The 23382-nt window shown below is 46.4% G+C and overlaps 1 protein-coding gene across 1 annotated transcript in view; it reads left to right on the forward strand.

Annotated features, from left to right (window-relative positions):
* The first annotated feature begins 19095 nt into the window (after positions 1-19095).
* The window catches only part of LOC147678597 (uncharacterized), a 100416-nt gene continuing 96129 nt past the window's right edge, over positions 19096-23382 (forward strand). Inside the window, exons 1-2 of the mRNA XM_086945708.1 lie at positions 19096-19213; positions 23013-23140. Of these exons, the coding sequence (XP_086801834.1) occupies positions 19096-19213; positions 23013-23140 (246 nt within the window). The remainder of the gene's footprint in view (positions 19214-23012; positions 23141-23382) is intronic.

Here is a 23382-nt window from a genome sequence, read left to right on the forward strand (position 1 = left end):
CTGAAGATATTGTTCCGGTTCTAGGGGATACAAAATTGTCATGTTTATGCGTTTGTCCGAGACTAATCCCTTATTGTTCATTCGAAAAAGTTTCTAGTGACCTCTGAGTTAGCTGGCACACATACAATTCCGTTTAATATACTCGATAGAGACGTACTGACCTCAGTCCTATGTCAAATCTATAGTGTATGTTATTCCAATGGGCAGTGCCTATTAGGGATTAGGGCCTAGATGTATCATCGTTCCTATTTGCGATTTCCTAATAGCGATTTTTACTGAATCGCTATTAAGAAATCGCAAAATGGGATGTATGTTTTAAATCGCTATTTTTTTGCGATTCCTTATTATTCCTAATTTGCGAATTCGCAAATAAGGAATAATTTCCCATTCATTCCTATGGGCCAGGAGGCCCATTGGAATGATTGCAAAATAATTCTCAAATTGCGAATTCGCAATTTGCTAATCGCAATTTGAGAATTATTGCAAGGGTGCAGGGGTGTCTCATGGACACCCTGCTGCACCCCTGAAACTTACATGTGTGTGCATATGGCGCACATACATGCCCTATGGGCATGCATGTGTGTCACATGCCACCCTCAAAATTGCCAAATTTTGGTTTTTGAAAGGATTTCGCAAATTAACACGAACCTCAAGTTGGTGTTAATTTGCGATTACTTAACCTGAATTCGCAAATTAAAAAAGCTTCATACATGGCATTTAAAGAATCGCAAAATTGCGATTCCTTAAATGCTTAAGCAAAATAAGGAATCGCAAATTTTTGCGATTCCTTATTTTGCTAATTTCACATACATCCCAAAAGATGCAAAATGTCCGTTTGCGATTCATTAAGGCCAAAATTCTGCTAATTTCGGCCTTAACGAATCGCAAAATGCTTGATACATCTAGGCCATAGGAACTACACTACAACACATGATATAGCTGGCTAGTCACCCTGTCCTTGGATGACTGAAATTGTCATTCTGTTCTTGCTTTTCACAGATCACTTTGCTTACCGTCAGTTTTAAGGCAATTTATAAACCATTTTAATGCAAATGCAAGAGTTTCCCAATATTTATCTTATTTCATGCTCAGAATTGCTTTATGCAATTCACAATATTTTAATGGTTATAACTGCTTTATTCAATTTACGATAAAGTGTCACTCAAAGTATCTCACATATGCCCTAAAATGTCACACACAAACCTAATAACTGGAAAGTCACACATATGGCTCACTGGTTAGAGGCGGCAGACCCGAGAGCAGAGGACGGCCCGGGACCAGGGTTCGATTCCCGGCGCGGCAGGTTTCTGGACCAGGGTCAGCGGACTCGATAATTCTCTCGCCTCGGTGCCCACTCTGATCAGCGATCACACTCGGCAACTCTGGGCATTAGCTTGCCTCATCTTCACTAACGGCCCCACCAGACCGCCGGGGATGCCTGGTCTCACCCTGGAGATACCCATTAAGGGACCATCTCTCAGGGAAGCCAGGAAGGGTTTCGCAGCGGTCGAAGCGCCTTGGGACCCTACGGGTAAGTAGTGCGCTATATAAATGCCAATACATACATACATACATACATACATAAGAAAAATTAAAATTTGCATCTCTCTACTTGATGATGAAGGTATCTTGAATCATCATATGCCAACGGATTGATAAATAAAGCAACTTATGTTCACTTACTTTGATTTTTTCTAAAAGATCTTGAACATATTTACAAATATTAAACATGCTCTGCCCAGTTGTACAGCACACCAACACCTGGAACACTTGTCTATGAACATGACCCATACTTCTCAGCAGGGACAGTGACACTACTATTCAGCAGGCCCCCTCTTCGGGTCCTGCAATGCCTTTACTAGCAGTTCCCTAGAGGGATGCTGTACTTTTGATGACCTGGTACCACGGCTAGCTGGCGTTTCCAGCTGAGAAGCCTAGAACTGAATGGGCACAGTATTTACTCCTCCCTCGCCTTTCAGATCAGGTACGATAAACGTGAGTTAGCAGTGTTAAAAAAAAATACTGCTTGGGATATTTAGCCATGGTGCCCCTTTCATGAAATTTCTACTAACTGATACATGTGTGACTAACACTGTCCCAACCCTACCAGCCTTTTGGAAATACTGTCCATTCTTGAATTCTAGATTACCAAATGGGATAGTCCTTTGATAATCAAGATGGGCCGGGGCAAATCCGGCTAAACCTTACATTTGACTGACAGCGCTGCAGCCTACAGGCTGCTGTGAAATAGTGCCTCCTTGTGGACATCTTTATTTGCCTTACAGAATCCAGGGTCAGTTCCTAGTGTGTCAGCTCGTTGGGCTCTGCACACACTTTGAAGTTCAGTAGCTTGAATCTCTTCTGTCCTGTCATGTCCTTGTTTCACACATGGGCTGCTGTAGAGGGGTAGCTACATTTCAAGGACCTTTAAATATTTAGATGACTCTTCAAGCATCAGAGTGCTGACTGGTCAACTCCTTGGGCCCATTGTGGATGTCGTGAGCCTTCATCAGGGCAACCTAAGATGAAAGCAATCATATTATCTTTGATCGCCTGTGAAGTATCCGCACACAACCTACTAACTTTTCAAGGTTTCCATACTCCCTTTGCACAGCCCCTTCAGCGAACCTTGCTTGTATTTATGATGGGCCTGTGTTTGTGACCACGTGCCTGTTTGTTTAGAACAACATTCAAACTCAATAGGAAACCTTCTCCCCCTGTGAAGGTGACAGAAGTTTTCTCGACTTTGCTGGAGCTGAAATGAGCCCGTCTGCCCTCTGCTGGTGAGGACTTGCAGCTGCAGGAAGAGGGCAGGACTTCCTGCAGCATGTGGTGATTGACAGCTCAGGAACAGTTATCCCTTGTGGCCCTCTGCAGCATCAGGACCATTTTCTCACTTCCCCCTAAACATATACACCCGGCTGCGGGCCTGGAATGTTAAATAATAGTCAAGGTTTGGAACTTTGCGTCCCAGGAGGCGAGGATCCTTCTGGTAAACCTAAGCTTCATGCACTTTCTGGGATAGATTGGTGTAGGTAAACATCTTGGGGCTGACTCACAAAGCATTGATGAGTACCAGAAGTAATACAATCACCATAACTTGCGCACCTGTCTCTCACACTTCTTCATCCATCACACTGCTAAGTGATGTGCCCATAACACAATAACCGCACCTCGGTGGTCCACAAAGGCAACACACACACCACAACCATATACACAACACGGTGTAGCATGCTGACCGTGTAGGCAAGTGCTTCAGCACCCCACGTAGGGGTAGGGTAAAAAGCGCTATATAAATGTTGCAATACCATACAAAACTACACAAGTACTCTTTCACACACTCTTAGAAGCATTTTAGGTCCGCATGAAAAGCCCAACTCTCTATTAGTAAATGTGCAAAGAAGCCACAGCCCTTTCCATTTGTACTAATTGTGCATTGATATAATTTCAGTGATCACAGATACAGCTCCGCAGTGGATCATTTCATAGCAACTTTGGAATGTAATTCTGATTTACATAATAATCCAAATATGATTACAGGTGTCGCAGATACAGCTTCCCAGTGGACCATTTCTTAAAATGTCAGCCAACTGCGGGAGAATTCTGGGACTTGTAGTTTTCAGTTTTATACTGTAATTGTGGGCTTGGAAATCCCAGCGTGTAAAATGCTGGGGGCTAAAAAAAAACAACTTGGTCAGTGCTTGCTAGGCATGCACTGGGGGACACTTTGCCTGTCTTTTGTTGAATACGGCCTTCTCAGAATCAACAAGCATTGGCGCTTCATTTTACCTCCAGTTGGGAAACAAGGTCCCTTGCTTAGGTACATTGTGCGTGGCCCCTGGGAGCAGGGTCCCCGGAAGCCCCGCCTCCCGGCCCCTGATCGGAGGAGGAGGAGGCCGCCTCCTACCTGCTGCCTCCCATCAGCTGCTAGCTATAAAGCCTCCATCTTGGGAGGCTGTTCCTCTTCCCGGCCCCCTCGGTAGAGTTCTCTGTGGAGCTGTGTAGGTCAGGCAGCTCTCGGTGCGCGAGGACCCCCCGCCATGAACGCGTTGCTGCTCACGGGGTGAGTGTGGACAGGGCTCACTTCCATAGTAAGAGTTTACATTAAAAGCGCGGGTATTTGAAGCTTCTAGAATAATGCGTGGAGTAGCTCTTTAGTGACGGGGAGTGTGAATTCACAGATGAGGCTGGCTCGAGGCCTGTATAAGATGAGCTTGGGAGGGGAGCACTAGTGATGGCATTAGATAGACTTTGGTGATGGTTGCCACGCGCCCCTCTACCTCGCACCTTCTGCAGCTCTGACTTTTTACCAAACGGAAGGTGCATTCTGGGACTGGTAGTTCTGCTGTTTGTGGCCTCTGGCTCAGTAGCCGGAGCTTATTGTAGATGTAATATCTCCAGCCAGTGGCCAGCTACGCAAGTGAACCTGCACTTACACTACCAGACTGTAGGGTACTTTAGAGTAACTACTGCTGGCCAGACAGCTAAGGGACAAGGAAACCTAAAAAGCAAACGTTGCATTTATAAGTATTATCTGGCAGATGGAGGAAGTAGCGCAAATGTGATGTGTATTTCTGTTCTACAATATCACATTTCTAACGAGCATATTTAAGACGAGGCCAAACTCTCGCGTAGATTGTACGATTGGCGTGTAATTCCATGCCCGGAAGGGCAGTTCAACCAGTATCCAGGTCGTGGTTTCCTTTATCATGGTGGTGCATTCTGGGATGTGTAGTTTAAGCTCGCTTTGGCCTCTGACCTGGAAAGAATGATTTGAGACGAGGTGCACCCTCGTGACATGTCCTTGATAAACCAGCATTGGCATGTGCGATAAGTCTAGTTCAGGCTGCGTTTGTAGGAGACCCTTTCATGCTACTTACTATTACGCTTTTTGGCGCGTAATAATGTTTAGGAAGTGATCTATAAATACTGCTGATTATACCACGTTTTTTGTTAAAAAAAATGTTTTTCTCCACTGACTTGAAACCACGCTATAAATGGCAGTTGGCTGAATTGCAGCGTGAAATTGAAAAATCCGAGATTAATCCCGGCTTCCATCCTTTACCAATATGTTTGACCCCGAGCAAATCCTTTCTCACGAAACCGTTGTGTGCATCACGCATGGCTCCACCTTCAAATGCGCGAATTCGGGAAGAGCTCTGTGCAAAAACCTCTTGTGTTGGATGTAATGGCTTATAATGTTGTTCTGTAATTAATAAATAACTATCCTTATAAAGGGTTCACGAGACAAATTAATTTCCTCTTAGGTTGCCGATAGTATTGTCATCACAAGGGCAGCAATGTTTCTCAGTTATTTACAGCCATTATTAAAAAAAAAACTTTTAATAACTTGAAAATAAACAATTTAGGAACAAAATAATTTTCTTAACCTAGCATGCATTCACAAAGTAACATACATGTTCCAATTGTTATAAAATAGGATTATTTATTGTTTTATATATTAGTCATAAGAATACTTAAGAAAAGGGGAAGACGATAATACATTCCAAATATCAATTTCCTCTGTGCACAATGATACACAATTGATTTTTACATGGAAATATATTTCGGAGGGTACTGTCATGTATTGTCTTAGTATGTCTTTACGGTGCATTAGACATTTCTATAATTCATGTGCCAACTAGAACTTATAAAGACAAACTGTTTATATGCATGGCTTTTTGTACACTATTTCCTAGGCGCGTTTCGGCAGAAGCCTTCATCGGGATGCCATGTACATCTAGATTTCGAGACCTAAAAGGGGGGGAGGGGAAGGTACAAGCAAACAAGAACATGTCAGTGCTGCAAAATAGGTCCTTTTTATACCGTTTCTTTTACAGATGCATTCTAAAAATTCTTTGTTCCTAAATTGTTTATTTTAATTTAAATTGCCCTGATTTAGGAACTACCGTCAGGGGCACCCCCTTCTTGCAAATAAAACTCTTTTAATAAGCACTTCTCTGACGCGGAGCTAATCTGATGGAATACACTCAAAAGCTTTTGCGCGTTAAAGAAATACGTTCTTTTTACTTGTTTTTTTTTTTTTTTTTGCATGATTCACATGCCACATACTCCGCCTGCTGGGCTCGTGCCCGGGAGCTCGGAGCGGGCTCGTGCCTCGGCTCTCCGGGTTCATATGTCGGCTCGTCCACCTCCTTGATGCGTCACTAGTTTGGGGCAAGCACTAGCTGGACTCCAATGACAACAAATGGGGCGAGCCAAAACCGGGCCCATCCAGGCGCTACTTTTCCACTTTTTTGTTTTAGGCAGCCGGAAGGGATTGCTGTTTAATATCAAAAGTACTAGACGTATAAAGTTAAGCGCATGACATCTATAAAACATTTTGTCTGCAGCAGAGCTGAGCTTCAATGCATAATTTATGGCTGTCCTGCTGATTGCAATTGCCGTGATTGAGGTGCTGATCCGCTCACCCCATACTGCTTAGGGCGGAGTTCGGCAGTCTTATTAACATAAGTGTAGTTCTGCCTTAACGTCCAAGGAAGGTTTCACATGTTATGCATCCATGGGGTCTGACTGAATACAAATGCAGTACTTAAATTGAGTAAACATAATGTACAAATGAAGGTCATGAAATGTGTGAACTCCAAGCAATGTCCTTTTACAATATGGGATGGAAGAGAAATGAATCTAGTGGCTGAGAAACAGTGTAACCCGAAAACGCTTTTGAAATCCCCACTTCGAACACTTGACCGCATTGTGTGATCCTAGGCAAATCGCTTCACTATGCCTCATTTTAATAAACGGAGACCACCTTAAATAAATTCAATGATATGTAAACATTCTTTGTTTTTAATATATATATTTTTTTAAATTAAGGGCAAGAATATTGGCCACTCAAGGTACTTTTGTCGGACATTTAAAGGCAGGGAATTGAAACGGTTTATTAAAACCATTCCTTTTTACCAAACGGCAAGGCAGTCACAAGCGTCACGGTTTCATTTTAGTACTTTAGATTAAGAAACCTACTTTTACTCTAAACAAATCTTTACTCGACGTTCGACTATTGATGGCTTCGGCTTTTGCAGCAAACCAGACCCCTACCTCGCTCTCCACTACCTCGCCATAATGCTTAGGTAGGCATACCTCATGTTAAACCTGACAGCATTTCTGTGCTAACCCTCTGTTTATTGAATGCATCCATCCTCCACTTTCGGACTTTTTTTTTTTTTTTTGCTGGCTTTGACTCTTTACATCTTACCACTGCTAAACAGTGATAAAGTGCTTATGCTCACTCTCCTAAACCTGGTAATATTGGTTATCCCCAATTGTCCTGTTTAATTTACTTCACTCACTAGTAAAATGCACTACATGTGTGTTGGGGTGGTAAATTAAATGCTACTTGTGGGACTGCAACACTGTTGTGCCATCCATTTAGGAAGCTCTTTAAACATGTCACAGGCCTGCCATTGCAGGGCCTCTGTATGCATTTTTCTGTCACTTCAACTTGCTACTTGGCCAGCCTTAAACTCCCTTTTTAATACACGTCACTTGTAAGTTAACCCTAAGGGCAGGGTGCTATGTAAGTAAAAGGTAGGACATGTACTTTTGTTTTGCATGTAGTAACAAACGGCTACTTTCATTTTTTTACCGCTGTTATGACCAGTTCTTGACGGCTGGGAGGCCTATTCCCCCTCCTAGAAATTCTTTAATATAATTTTAAGCTATAATTCCTGATCAGAAAGGAGTAGCTGCATTATATTTTATATCTTTGGAATGGTAATGAGAAATCCCCTTTACTGGTAAAGTTGGATATAACACTACTATTTTAGAAAGAGCAACAAATGAGGATACAATGCTGAATGAATCAAACACTCACCCCGTCAAGAGATATGGGTTAAATCTATTTTTCTTTTGTTCATTACGCCACCCCAGTACAGACCCAGCCATATGCACATCGGTCTTGACCCTGTTCCTCAGGGGAACAGTCCAGCCCAAACTGCCTAGCTGGACCAGAAACGAGCATCCTGGGACTGGTTTCAGGGCATCACCCATCAGCCAGGCTAGCTTGAATACAGTGGCACCGCAAGCAAGGGACCACGCAGAGTCAAGACTGATTTGCATATGGCGAGGTCTGAATTGGGGTGGCATGGTGAGCAAATGAATGGGAAGACTTAACCCAGATCTCGTGACTGGGGGCGAATGTTTTGATTTGTTACACTGTAGTGTAGTTCCTATATTCCAATAGGCTCTGCACATTGGAAATTGGAATAATATATCCTATAGATATGACGTAGGACTTAGGTCAGTAGGTCTCTATCGAATATACTAAACTTAATTGTGAGTGCCAGCTAGCTCAGAGGTCACTAGAAACTTTCTCGAATTCACAAGAAGGGATTAGTTTCCGACAACCGCATAAACATGACAACTTTGTTTCCCTAGGACTGGAAAAACTATCTTCAGAGTCTTGGAAACAATAGATAAGTATTTCACTGAGTCAATTGTGCATGTTTAGTTTCTACAGAGTTGCAGAGAAATAGACAGGTGTTTTCAATAAAGTTTATTGAACAGTCTTCTTTCTCATGCAAGATGTGAACTGCTACAATCGTTAGACAATATGCAAAGTATAATGCGTACAGCGAATAGTATTATAAAATAATACTGTAATAGCATTGTATGGTTTCCAAGCCATCTAAAAATACATACATAACATAGACTAAAATACTCACCTGGAGCTTCTGAAATACGCCTACCCTAATGTACCTGACCTATGTCTAGTACGAGGGCAGAAGTACTTTTTAGCATAATTATTAGTTCTGTCAAGAATTGCCAAAGGTTTCTCTAGGTTCTAATTGGCTCCATACCTTAGAATAAAGGAGGTCTGGTATCTCTGTCTCGGGACACGATTTCCCAACACCCCGCAAGGGAGTCTAAAACACTGGAGCTGGACTTCTAAGCAGAGGATGGCAGCTTCCTGATCAGTACGTCCGCTGGAGAGTCTGCTTCCTTTGGCACTTGCTGTAGCGAGCTGCGTCGGGCAAGTAGGTAGTCTTAACTGTTCCGAACCACCGTGCTTTGCCATAGCAAGTGAAGAATACCTTGAAGGTGTTTAGGAATGCCATGTTTGACATTAAGTAGGGCATATGAACGTCATGAATGAACCCCTAAAGAATAGATGTTAGTTCAAAACTAACTGAGTTCTTGGAGAAATCAATGTTCAAGCAAGGGGAAGTCCCTAACGGCTTAAGCTGGTTTTCCAAGAAATCATTGACGTTTGGTGAACGGCTGGAAGTAGCCATGCCTGTATTTGGGTAGCATGGGCTATGCCTAAATAAGGGCTTGATTTCTATGCCTATATAAGGGCAATGTGAATTGTAAATATATAAGGGCATGAATCTGGAAACTCCATTCGAACTCCATTCAACACCACATTCTGTCCCTCAATTGTCTTGCTTACTCACCCTAAGTGCACTGGGTATGCCCAGATGGGGATCCTGGGCTCAGTGCCACTGGATTCAAGCTAGCCTGGCTGAGGGGTGATACTCCAAAACAGGTTCTAGGATGCTTGTTTCTGGTCCACAGAGGACCTGGCCTGAACTGCTTACCATGGGGAACAGGGTCAAAACTGATTTGCATATAGCTGGGTCTAAACTGGAATGGCGTGGCATGCAAAAGACTGATTTAACCCAGATCTGTGACTGGGGCTGAATATTTGATTCGGCATTCTGTCCATCTGTTCTTTTTGCCTTAATATTAGAACATCTAATACACATTTTATTGGCTTGTCTTTGGTCTGTAGCAAACCACATCTTTTTTTTCTTTTGTAGACCAATGTTGTTGAAATGTGGTATCAAAGAAAGGTGGCAAGCAGCCTATTTTTTATTGGATATGTGGTTTTTAGATGTATCCTATGCCTTGGGGAGCTTTTTGTCTGTGAGGGAAGTATTGGCTGAAGTTTGACTATTTTTTGAGTATCTATTTCTTCAATCAAACCGAATTTGTAAAGCACAGCACTTTCGCCCTTTGGATTATCAGGGGGCTGAGGGTGCTGTCTCCATCGAAAACCCGGCCCTGCGCTTCTTCCTGAAGTCTGCTATTCAGTGTACGGTTTGGAGGTGGCGGGGCAAGTTGTTCCAGGACTAGGTGGCAATGTAGGAGAAGGAGTCACCTGCTGCAACAGATGTGTGTGTGGGGGTGAGAGATAGTGCAGGTGTCTTGCAGGTAGGGGAGAGTTCAGTCAATAGTTGACATAGGATGGTGGTTGGTCGTGTTGGGCTCTATGTGCAAATGTGAGGCTCTTGAACTGACCTCGTTTGGATGGGTAGCCAGTGAGCGTTGGAGTGGGGGGGGTGTGCCTCCATTCGGGGAGATCTAGGATGAGTCTGGCTGCTGTGTTTTGTATGGTCTGTTGCGGTGCTGTGTGGAGATTCTGGCTTGGAGGGCATTGCCATAGTCCAGGCGGCTGGTGTTGAGGGCCTGCATGACTTTCTAGTGTTGATAGGGATCAATCTGAAGTCTGCTGAGCTTTCGAAGGGTGTGGAAACTGGAGGAGGTGACTTGTCATTTCATGGTGGGTTGGCTGTCCAGGATGATGCCCAGGTTGTGTGCATGGTCTGTTGGTGTGGGTGTTCAAGTTCTGCTAGCCACCAGCTGTGTTCCCATGCAGAGGTGTTCTTCCTGAAGTAATTCAGTTGAGTTTCAGGAAGTTGTCTCATCCAATTGGCTACGTTGGTCATGGTGTTGTAGCAGTTGGTTTTGGCGTGATCAGTGCTGCCACTGAATGAAAGGATCGATTGAGTGTCCTCTGCACAGAATGTTAAGTCTGTGGAATCTGATTACATCTGCGAGGTGGGGGGTCGGGTAGATGTTCAAAAAGGTAGGGCTGAGGAATGATCCTTGGGGTACGCTACATATGATGTCCTTGGGTGCAAAGGTGAAAGGGGGCAGTAGGATGCTCTGTGAGATGTGATTCACTTGAGGGCGCTTTGGTTTATGCTGATGTTGTAGTCTGTTGATGGTGTGGTGGGAGACTGTTTTGAACGCAGCAGCGGGGTAGGAGGATCAAGGCTGCTGCTTCTCCACAGTATAGAGTTCTGATGTGTGTGTGGCGGCAAAAAGGGCGGTCTGTGCTGTGGTTGGCCCGCTTTGTGAGTTGTCTAGTAGGTTCTGTTCCAGGTATTTGAGCTGTTGGTCAGTGGCCTTCTCACGTGCTTTGGGATTGGGTTGGTAACGAGGTTGAATTGATGGTGGGGGCAGTGGTCGGTGGGAGCGCCAGAGGGGATGGACAACATGATAGCTTTGATGGACTGCGTGGTGACCAGGGACTAGGTGGTGATCCTATGGCTGGTGTTTGCTGGTTGTTGAGGCTGAGGGTGGTAGGTTGGGGTCAAAGTTGTTGTATATGGTGGCTATCTTGCTGTGGAAGTGACTAGAGTCAGACTTCTTGTGAGGGCCTGATGGTGGTCTCTGGCTGTAGAGTTGGAGAATTCCTTAGTTATTTTGACACATTCTCTTGGCTTCCTTGATGTGCAGGTGGTGGTTGCTGAGGGCATGCATTGTGGACGGCTCTGTTGTGGGGTCCTTGGTGACACACCATCTCTTAAGTTGGTGGCAGTTGCGCTTGGCGTTTCTTGGCTCTGGGGTGTACCAGCTAGCTTGTTTTAAGGCTTTATTGGCTTTTGCTGGTTTCCATGGGGTGACTGGTGGTGCACTTGGAGATCAAGTGGCGAAGGCCTAGTCAAGGTGATGGTTTCAGGTTGTGTGGTGCTGAGGGCATGTATCCATGGAGTCTGTTACCTTGCTCCAGCTGTAGTGGGTGGTGCTTTGATGGAGTGCAGGGCATTGGAGATGGTGTGGTGAATCCAGGCATGGTCAGTCCAGGTGAGTTCCGTGATGGGGTGAATTGGATTCTGTAGCTGGATGTGAAGATAGCATAGTGTCTGGCTTTCTGCATGGGCTTGTTGACTAGTTGGGTGAGGCCAATATTCAGAGTTTCTAAGAGGGTGGTGGGGTTGTTGGTGTGGATATTGAGGCCTCGGAGAAGGACTTAGTGGTGGGAGTAAATGGGTAGGGGGGTGATCAGATTGGGGATGGCATCGCAGAAGGCTGGTCGGGGGCCCCAGCGGTCTCTAAGCGAGGCTGCATCTTGTGGTCCTTGAACCATCTGTAGTGGGAAGTTGAGGTGTTCCTTGAGGAGTTGGGTAACTGGTGGTGCACGGGATGGTTTCATTGAAGATGATGGTGATGCTGTAGCTATGTTTTCTGGTTCAGTTCTAGTGTATCATCTTGTAGCCTTTACGGGTGCCGATATTGGGGATCGGGGAGCTATTGAGCCACGTTTTGGTGCTAAATGCCACAGGTGGCTAGCCGAGGGTGGGGCCTGGGAAACAGCAGGGAAAAGGGAGGGAGAAAACCCCAAGTGCGCTGGACAAGATGGGGGGGTAACCGTTAATCGAACCCAATTGAAATTCCATCTTCCCCAAGTACTGAAATCAATTCACAGTAGAATAAAATAAAGGATGGGGAGTGTGGGCAGGGTACATCGGCTGCAGGTGTCACCTGGGACTGAACCAACATCCTTGAAGCTGGGGACAAGGTCCTGATTCCCCAAGGTGAAAAGAGTGGCAGGAGTAGGGCACCAATGATCAGAAGACCGAAGGATACTGGAATTTTAAGTTTACCTGTTGATACAGGCATGATTTTGTTAACTTGGTTATTGTCCTATGTGTTTTTATGTAAAGTGTTAGTGTGTACATGTGTTAAATATTAAGGTCTAAAAAAACATGTGTTTTGACTGACTCTGATGTAGGGTGAAGCAGCAGACTGACTTAAAGTGGTGCCTTGGTTCTTATGAACGGTTTCCTTGCATTGATTTCCCATTTGCACAGTGCAGTCTGTGCATACAATGCCTAACCGAGGGAGGGCACCAGGGCACAGCCCCAGTAGGAGTAGATGTTCACCAAAAGTAAACTCTCCCCCTCATGAGTAGGTTGTTATAGCTATTTATTGAATGCACTAATACCAAAAGGTATCTTGGGGGTTCGAGATCTTCGTGAAGGCTGTCTGCGTGGGCAGCGCCCTTATGCCGCTCTGTAACCTGTTTCACAATTTGATGGATCCTAATAAACTTCTCTCCCTCCATGGTTGGCCTTTAGGATTCTGTGAGCAAAGGGGTCCATTGGGAGAGTACCTTTTCAATGAGGTCCTGTGCTATGTAGCGCCTTGTAGGTGATGCAGAAGGCTTTGAATTGAATCCAATTTCTCACTGGAAGCCCGGCGTGCGTTGGGGGCTTAACTAGACCGGCCGCCGCACTGAGGACCATATTGGGTAGGTATTTCTAATGCGTATTACCAGTCTTACCAGAGTTCAGTTTTAAGCAGTGAGGTCCTGGAAGGGAACAAACTGCTGGCATGCAAGCATGGAATTGGAGCCATGTTGCCATTTGTGAGGGCTGACCAGACAATCTGGGTCTCTTTGGCATAAGCGGTCTGAGGCCGAAGGATGTGATTAGGTTGGCCAGCTCTGTGACGTATGTTAAATAGTGTGGGGCTGATAGAAGAGCCCTACATTACCATACAATGAAATGTGAAGGCGGGGGATTCATATTGGCCCAAGGCTACTGCTTTCAGTCTTCCAGAAAGGAAGGATGTTATACGTTTTGGAGATTTCTCTTTAATTCCTAATGAGCTCAGGCGATTAATCAACACCTTGTGGTCGACTGTCGCATGCGGGCGTACACTGTTTGAGCCCTATTGAGGTTACTGTCCTGTGCAGTAATCCCTGGTCTGTCCCCACTAGGTTTAAAGGCTCATCTAATCTTGTTGTACACCTCAAATGACACTGCTTTTTTCTTCTTTCAGAGTTGCATTGCTCTGGGCAGTCTTGCCATCGGCAGTGATGTCGGCAGCCTTTCCAGCCGGTAGGTATCATTGGAAGACTGACTGGCAGCCATTTTGTTTAACCTTTCACATTCCCTTATTGCGCAACTTGGGTATGGGATGGGCAGGGGGTACATCATGATGGCTGGGTTGGCTCCATGGATTGAATTCCTTACTGGTAATTCCAAGGCTCAAATTCTACTTCTGTCCTTACACTGAGGTGCCCACACTTTGGGTCTAGGAACCCCGCTGCCTATTTGAAAGCGTCGCATGAACACTTCCTGCTCTAGGTGTTTGTGATGCACGCCCATATCCAAAACCACCACATGAGTCCACTATCGGAGGAGCCCATCAGTGCACGAAAGGTGGGAGTAAGGACTTGGGGAAGGAAATCCAATCTGAGTATTTGGGTTAATGGTATTTCTGTGAAGTGTTGCCTCATTACGCTCTCTGGCCAGACCTGAACTCACGGAGACTTACCAATGATGCACAACAAGCATCAGTCACCCACCCAAGTGGCAAGTCCGAAGGGGCAGTCCATGCTCCAAGGAGAAAGTACAGAACCTAAAAGGTCAAAGCTCCAAATGCCAGTGTCCAAGAAGCCAACAAGCAACAAACCTTAAGGCAGAAGGAATAATGGGTGGTCCAGAGGAGATGGGACCCAGGAGAGGATGCCCCAAAATAGCGCTAGACAGGAGGCACTTAAAACCAAAGAAGCTAAAGGCAAAAATGCAAACATACAACCAAAAACTAAGTGAAAAAGCCATGATGGGCCAGAAGGCAGACTCTCTAGCAGAGAATGTACCCCACAGCCAATAAGGAGTTTACTGAAAAATACCAAATATTACCTTCAGGGTAGCCACAACAGTAACTCCAAACACAGCCCTGATCAGACAGTAGATCAAAGCAAGATCCACTAAATGAGTGCTGGGGGAGGGACGCAAAGTCTTTGGGCGTGGTCTGACAGCCACTACACCACACCACAACGGTGCACAGGCATACACCTGGAGAAGCCAGAAACTGGGCTAACCGGCTCCAACAAGCTAAGAGATCATTGCCCAACAAAGGTGACGACTGAGCCCAGAGAAACGTACCCATGTAAAAATCCAAAGCCAAAGGTGTGCTCCTGGCATGCCACTGAAGAAGACAAGCAGAGAAAGAGGCAGACATACACACCATACACCAGGTCATGCCCATCGGAGCACGGCATGAGACCACTCTGGTGCAGGACCTTCAAACCTTTCTCAGAGAGGACTTGGAAACACCAGAGTTGAAAGCGAGTCACCAAACTGTCCCAGTCAATGCCCAGCTGGGCGCAAATGTCAATGACCCAACACGGAATGGGTAGAGGAAACTTAAATCCCTAACCACCTCCAACAGTATGCAAACCCATCTCAGGCAGATATCCCAACCCTAGGAAGGGGCACAGTGGTAGAAACCACCAGAACAAAACCAACAGTCCCTACAAGAAAGTGTGCCACAACTAGAAGAACCCTGACCAGCTCACACCAGGCACTATGCCTAAAAGCCAAATAACAACCAGGACCACAGACTCCTCCAGAGTCACAGCTGGACTGGGAACCCAAAGCAGCCCAGGCAATTGTCGGACCATCCCTCCCAGAGTGAGGGGAGGGGTAGGAGGGTGTGCGAGTGTGAAGCACTGCTGGTTGTTACTGGAGGCAGATATTGCAGCATTGCTGCAAAACCGACCCCTACTCTTCCAGCCTCCCAGGGAAATGCCTGAGGCCTGCTACGGCCAGTCCGGCATTGATCAGATCCTGCAGATAGACAGAGGATGAGCATACTGTAGCAGCAGAAGAAGCCACCCCTGACAGCAAAGACTACAGCAAAGGAAGGGCTGGACCAACAAAAGTAATAAATAGGGAAACACCAGCATTTTTGCAGGAGTAGGGGCCAGCTTATGAAGAGCACAAGCACCATTAGAGGCTGTAGAGCCATACGCCCTGTGTAAACGATGTCCAACACTACAGGGGAAAGAGGCTTAATAGGGGTTGTAGCCTGAACTAGGGATCTGCCAGGCCAGCACATTTCACAGAATCCTCAGACACCTAGAGGTAAGGCATCAGAAGGTGGAGGGATCTGAAGCCCAGCTAGGGTACCCAGCAGGCCAAACACCAAAGTACAGCAGGAGGCCAGGGTACAAGGTGCAAGCATCTAACACACCAAGGATACAACTGAATTGCCCAAACCAAATGGCCGGAACACCTAGTCCCGGACCCTTCTAGATGGAGAGCAACCAGGCCCCAACCATCACAATTGGGGCCTAGACTACCCAGTAGCAGCCTGGGTCACACTTAAAGGCCTCTACCTTCCCAGCATCCCAAAATGGACAACCTACCAAAGATATAGGGGCTAACCCCAATGGGACAAAACACCCCATCCTCAGATGATGGTCCAACAAGCCCATGCGACAACCTAGACCACATATTGAAGCTGGGTAGGGCAAACTATTTTGAATACCAAACACTCCGCCAGAAGAATCAAATAACCAATCTTGGAGCCTATAGGAACTCTCAAAGCAGGCTCCCTTGAGTCTGGACAGCCCCTTCGGACTAGCCACCTTGGTGGGTGGCTGATGCTTATCGTACCTCATTAGTAAGTCTTCATGAGTTAAAGCCTGACCCGAGATGGTGATTGAGGCAACACTTTACAGAATGACCATTGTTCTCATGACTCTGATTGCATTTCCATGCCACAGTCCTTACTGTTTTAAATGACCCTAACAATCCACCCTCTTCCTGTTGCCCCTTAAGCCCCTCCATGTCCAGCTTTTTATGCGTCTTAACCACATATCCCAGTGAGATTGTTAAGAAACCTGAAGCTCGCCCCCGCCCCAATCCTATTGACCTAGCTGCGCCCCTATGGACAAATAGGGCTTCAGGACACAACACTGAGGCAAAGCCCTATTACACAAGTGCGGGGGCCCACCCAGGTAATGCACTGAGGAGTAGGGAAGTCCAGAGGGACAGCTCTGCAACAAACACCGGACCCCAAGAACAACAAATGCGGTATCAGTCAGCAGAGTCTCGGCAGAGACTGCACCAGGGCACACATCCCACAAGCCCCATGCCCAGAGGTTAGCAGAGGGAGAAGAGTCCAGCCTTCTCCCTGGTCAAAGAAGGTAAACCCAATCCAAGCCCATTAGGGGTGTAAGGATGGGCAGGCTGAACATCTTGACTAAGACTGCACTTCCCCCAAAATCCTGAGCGTGGGGGCAAGGGTGTGACGCAGACATGAGACCAGGGCATAGAGCACACAGCCCACTTCAGCAGGTGTACAGGAGGAAGTAAAAGTCCAGCCCACACCCCAGCAACCAAAGACCATACACCAATGCCCACCAGTGCAGGAGGCTCCCGTGCCCCGCAAGGAGTGTGCACATTGCAGCCACAGCTCCACCAGGGAGCCAAGGAAGAAGGGCAGCCAAACATGGAAACCTGTTCCACGCAGCACTCAACTAGCCCACAATGGTGGTGGAGTTAGACCTTCATGTGGTTGGGGTTAATTCCACAAACCCTAACTCCAGCAGGGATCATAGAAGCCAATGGCCAGCCCACACCAAGGACCGGGGTGGGCACTCGCCTGGTCACCTGTACAGAGGTCCCAGTGCTGCGTATCGTGCAGGAACCACCCAAGCCCAGCGTACATAGGGTGGTCTCGCATCCACTAGCGAGGTCCAAAACCAAGCAATGTGCAGCACTAACCGCAAGCTATAGAAAGAAGGTGGGAGAAAAGGTCCAACCCTAGCAGCACAAAGCTCCCAACAAGCCCAGCGTGGGGTACATGGGGCGGTCTCGCTTCCATCACTGAGGTCCACAGAGCACCTGAGCCAAGCTGGAGAGGGACCAGGGGCAAAACGGGTCAAACCCTCACACCACACGGCACATATCTAGCAGAGCAGAGGGTCAATGACCGCAAGAACAGAGCCAACCAGACTGCTTCCAAAAGCCCCAAACCCTGCTCCCCAGGAAAAGGGCACAGCAGATGGGTACAGGAGCAGCCAAGCAGGGAACACACTGGAAGTCCACATCAAACACTGCTGGGCTGCCAAAATCTATATCCATAGAGGGTCATCCTAGTATCCAGAACGTAAACCACACCCCCCCCCCACCCCCCCCCCCCCCCCCGGTAAAGTCCACAGATGGCCAGGGAGGCATAGACCAAGTATCACCTCCCAGATAAACCCAGCAAGGAAGTGGATGTGCACAATACCAGGAGTAACCAGACCACAAGCCAAGCAGGGACCAGAAAGCAAGCCATGCTGGAAGTACAAGCAGAAAGGGTCCTATCTGGGTTTCCAGTGCAAGGAGGGACTCCACCCGGAGACGGGAAGCAAAGGTCTTCGAAGGAGACCAGATGGACGGGATCTGGGTAGGAAAGGTCTTTCATAGACACAGCAGGAGGAATGGGAGTTTGCTCCACCCCCCCTTAGAAATAGCATCTCCTAATGTAAGGACCGTGATGACCTGTTGTGGAGACCATGTGTGGTTATGAATGATGCACACAAACACATAGCTGCCAGGTATTAATTTCTATTGGTGTAACAACCCACAGTTTTCGTGCCCTGTGCTGCCAAGTACAATATCGTTGAGAACCAAGGGTGCCCTGCCTTGGTTCCACCGTGTCCCTCTTTCTAACACCCTCTACATGTTCTGTCTAGTTATCTAATTCTTGCATTTAGTTACAATATCTGCTTTCTTCCTTTGCCGCTGTACTAGTCTTTATTTCCTCCTTTTTCACTTTTCTACGTTTTTCTTGCTCTCCCCAAAAAGGAAAGCCAATGCCACCACCTGCGCTTCTTTTGCCACTTTAGTCTGCTTGTTACTGTCTTTAGCCAATGAAATGCTTACCAGTGAATAAGAAACTTTGCGTCAACCTTTCAGTCACTTACTGCCTCGGTTCATTGGTAAGGTAGCTCAGTGGGTTAATGAGCCTAATGCTGACTCATGGACATGCACATCCCAAGGCCAGTATCTAGAGCCACAGGTTTAGGAAGTATTCCTTTGATGCAAGGTGAGGGAGAGTGGTTGCTGAGCCAATGACTGTCACTGGGAAGGGAGCTGGGGAGAGGGCTGCTGCTTGTTTTTTCCTTACAGATGGAGTGCATTGAGACCCTTGTGTGTGATTGAAACACTTTATAAATGATTGATTTGGGTGGGAATGTATTAGACCTCAGATGTGTCCAAGGGCAGAAAGGATGGTCCAGATGTACTCCTTGTTGCAGCTACCAATGGTCTAAACATGTTCTCTCTTCTGTCCAACCAAGGGGTGTCTCAGACGGAGTGCCGCCCCCGGGTCTTCTGGATTTGGATAAGCAAGGACTTCTTGGGCTCGAACCAGTGGCAGATCCAAGCTATTGGTGAGTATTCTCTACAGGGAGTTCCTCACCCCTTCAGGGGTGATTCCAAAAACATTTTTAAAAACTGGAGGCATCCAGAAGATCTAAATAGCGGAGCATTGGTCCCTTCTGTTGGCGGTAGAGCTGGGTTGACTCTAGGCAGTTTTACTGTGTGTTCAGACACTGGGATTTTGCTCACCCGTCACATTTTTCTAACTTTGAGGTCGGGTGATTTGGTTCAGTCCTCTGTCAAGACTATTTTGCTGTATTTAGGCTCTGACCAGCTTTTGCCAGCCTCTCCAGCTCACCAGTGACCCTGGTGGGAAACCTCCTTAACAACGTGGTCAATACACCGCAATGCTGTTACATCGCGGTCGTTACGACTGCAATGTTACCACGCTATGCCATTACAACGCAAGTCTTTACATCGACTTGCGCTAGATGGCGTGCTAATATTAAAAATAGTGTAGTTTACTATCCCAACACCTTCCCTACTGATAAGTGGACTGGAGTTGGAATAGTAAATTACACTTTTTTAATGTTCGCACGCCACCTAGCGCAAGTCGATGTAAAGACTTGCGTTGTAAAGGCATAGCGTGGTAACATCGCAGTCGTTGTAGCGAATGCGATGGAACAGCACGCGTTGTAATAACACGCGTTGTAACATCATAAAACCATTCTGGTTTGGCTGCCCGGCTAACACATTTCTGATATGCCAGCTAAGGTTCAACATCCACCTTGCATATCTGGCTCAAGATTTCCAATTCAAATACCTTTCAAAATGTCATGTTTTCCCTCTGCCCAATCCCCTGCTCCTTCAGTAAAGGCCTGAGGGGGAAACTCCTGCAGACCTCCTCCTGCTCCATTGGCCGAGCCAATGCTTTTTGAAAAAGGAGTAGCGTTTGAATGCCCCCTGACAACTCGTCAGTTCCCACAATCTTGTTATGGGCGGTGTCTCTTGGCCCAATTGCTATGTGCCCAGGGGTGTGTTTTTTGAGAGGGTTGAGTTTGGGGTGTAACGCCCCCTAATCTATTTGGCAATGGAGCCTTGACCCTGCTGGGTGGATTCTTTCCTCACATCCCTACCTTCCTGTTGGTTGTGCTGGGTCAGATCAGTGCTGGCAAGGGCCGCGTGCATGTACGATGCACTAACAGAGTAGACCAGACTGCTTGGATTTAAAATTGCAGGCAGGACCCAGCTATATTGAGCAGGCATGTCTCAAACTGCAAAGAATGTGGACCTATTGCTGTTTCGGAGGCTCCATGTTGGGTGTCCTGGTCGGTCCTCTCAGCTCTAGCAGTTCGTGGCGTTTGGGTTCACTATGTAATGTCTCCCGCGCTCTACAGAATTTACCCCCTGATTTACGTACATCCTGTTAAAAGGTGTTCTTTAAATGCTTGTGGTGGTCTCTCTCCCCCCAACCCTCTAACTCACAAACTATTGCATACACTTAAAACATTCACAAGCATTTTACAAGCCATTTTTCAAGTAAGCATTCGAACGCTAAACTATATAAAGTTCCCAGCGTTCTAAAGTCAGCAAAAAGGGTCAGAAAAAGGGAGAGTAAGGCAAAGTTTGGGGATAACCCTGCAAAAAGGGCCAGGTCCAACACTCATGAAAGAACCCAGAATGAGAGCACTCGTGGAGGAATGCAAAGAGCCAGTCGGAGGTGGTACACAGGCTAAGCTCCATGGGAGGGACCAACACCTGATGGACAGCCTACAACAAAGCCAGCCAATGGAAAGAAAAGGAAATGGGAGTTTCAAAACAGTCCATTTTAAGCAAAGGGGGAATGCTTTCAGCATGTCCACAACATGTCTTCGCAAACCCAGCTGTGCTGTCTGGTAAGCTTTTACCTAAAAAGGAAATTGCTATGCTGTGGCAGCCTGTGATGTGCTTTCCTGTAGTGCCGACCAGTGGCTGTGATGGCCGCATCAAAAAACTCCTTTGCCTGTCACCACTGCAAAATGTAAGCCTTTTCAATTCTGTGGGCAGATAGAATATTTTTCTTAACATTTCTTTAGACCATCAATGAATTAAGGGAGGCTGACCCAAAACAATTTTTTATTAAAAGGTTTGAGTTGGACATTAACTCTGGCTGACAGCCAAAGCAATCTGTAGCCAGACCTAAAAATGTGAAAACACCCCTTCATATAAACCACTTCAGATCATCTCTGCCCCCTTACATGTACTAAAAACAACTGATGGACAGAATGCAGAACAATGTTTTACATTAACCCCAGTACAGAGATCTGGGCCTAAATCCATTGCTCCATTCCAGTCTGAACACAGCCATATGCAAATCAGTATTGACCCTGCGTCCAATGGGAACTGTCCAACCCAAACGGCCAGGTCCTCCCTGGACTGAAAACAAGCATCCTAGGACCGGTTCGGGGGTTTCACCCCCATCAGCCAGGATAGCTTGACTCCAGTGGCATGGAGAGCACTGGACCCATGTCTGGGCATACCCGTCTCACTCTGGGTGACCAATGCAAAAAAGTTTGCTCACTCTGTCCCTGGATTGAAGCTAGCCTTCCTGATGACGGGTATTACCTCAAAACCAGTCCCAGGATGGTTGTTTCCGGTTCAGGGAAGACCTGGCTTGGCAGTTTGGGCTGGACTGCTCCCATGAGGCACAGGGTCAAGACCGATTTGCATATGGCTGGGACTGAACTGAGGTGGCAAAGTGAGCTAAAGAACAATGATGGATTCAACCCAGATCTGTGACTGGAGGCGTGCGTCTGAAAGGTTTCAGCACTCCGTCTATCTCCTTGTGTTCCCATACATGTACAGCACTCTTGCTCCCAGTGGCGGTTGAGCTCTAGAAGTAATGCATAAACACAGGTCCACCGGATCCACTCACCCTATGTAGGTTTTGCAATACACATGCAAGTAAAAAAAAACCTACAGGCCTGTGGAAATTTCCTGAGCGATATGAAGACTCTATTACGAAAATGAAAGCAAAGCAGTCACTTTAGGTTTTGTAGTTTTAGTCCTCACTAAGGAAAGGGGTCACAAGTCGGTGAGATTTGTTAATATTAGTTTGAAATACCACAGAAAAGTCCTCAAATTGTGTTAGTTCAGGAATGGGGAGCTTGACCTTGAGAGATTTGCCAAACTTCCTGCAGTGGTTTGAACAGCCTTAATAGGAATTCTGTTCTCCGGCTCCCTGGGTCCGCCACTCAAACATCGCTTCTTGAAATTATTGTAACAGTTTTACAAATATGACTATAGTCCCCTCGAAGTGGTTGCCAAGCGAAGCTTAGACCAATTTTCTACTCTACCATCTGAATGGCCTGATTCTGGTGGCTTTCCAATACTCCATCAAATGTGACTTTGCAAAACTTGAGCTCATGGGGTGGGATGCATTAAAAGCTTCTGTGAAGTAATTTTATGTTGCCGTTAATTTGTTCCGGTCTTCCAAGGGCAGCAGTTTTCTGAACCCAATAGGCCAGCAGTGGATTACCAGAGCCAATGGTAACATTACGTTTTATCTTTGACTCCGCCTTAAGTGACCAATTCTAGTTGTAGCACTGGCTGTAGAGACTGTGCCAATCAAAACATTTCCTGGATGAGGTTTGCAAGAGGGATTTTGTGTTGTCTGCATGCTTTCCTTCCTTGCATTTGGAAGGAATCACATAGTTTGTTGCCACAAATTTAATAGACTAAGTTAAGATACAAATGTCTTTGATCTGTTTTGCCTGTCCAAGTTGGTACCAGGTCAGATCTCTGAAATGTATGCACTTATGGAAAAAGCAGCCATATTGAGGAGGAAGGAAGCTTCAATCATTACTCAGTATTGTCTACTGATTTTTGCAGATGACTCTAGAAGGCCCTACATGGTCACAGACGCTGTTGCATCCCACTGCGGGTTCACCATCACAAGAGACTTGGACGAGCACTTGGAAATCCGGATGTCTTACTTTGCTTGCCCGGTCCAGTCCTCAGTAAGTAACTGCTACAGAGTTTGTGATGGTCAAGGTGGGTGTTGAGTGGAGCTGAAAGCTTCCTGTACTTTGCCCTTTTTGACCAGTCACAGTGAAATGATCGAATACTGCGTCAACGTAGAATTCAACATAAGGAATGTCCGTACTCCAATGTGATTCTGACTGATAACCTATTACTGTGTTGGCCAGCAATACAACTATTTGGGTGCTGACCGGTCCTAAATCATCCTCCTGTCTTCGCT

This window comes from Lissotriton vulgaris, chromosome 12 (assembly GCF_964263255.1).
Source record: "Lissotriton vulgaris chromosome 12, aLisVul1.2, whole genome shotgun sequence".
NCBI lineage: Eukaryota > Metazoa > Chordata > Amphibia > Caudata > Salamandridae > Lissotriton > Lissotriton vulgaris.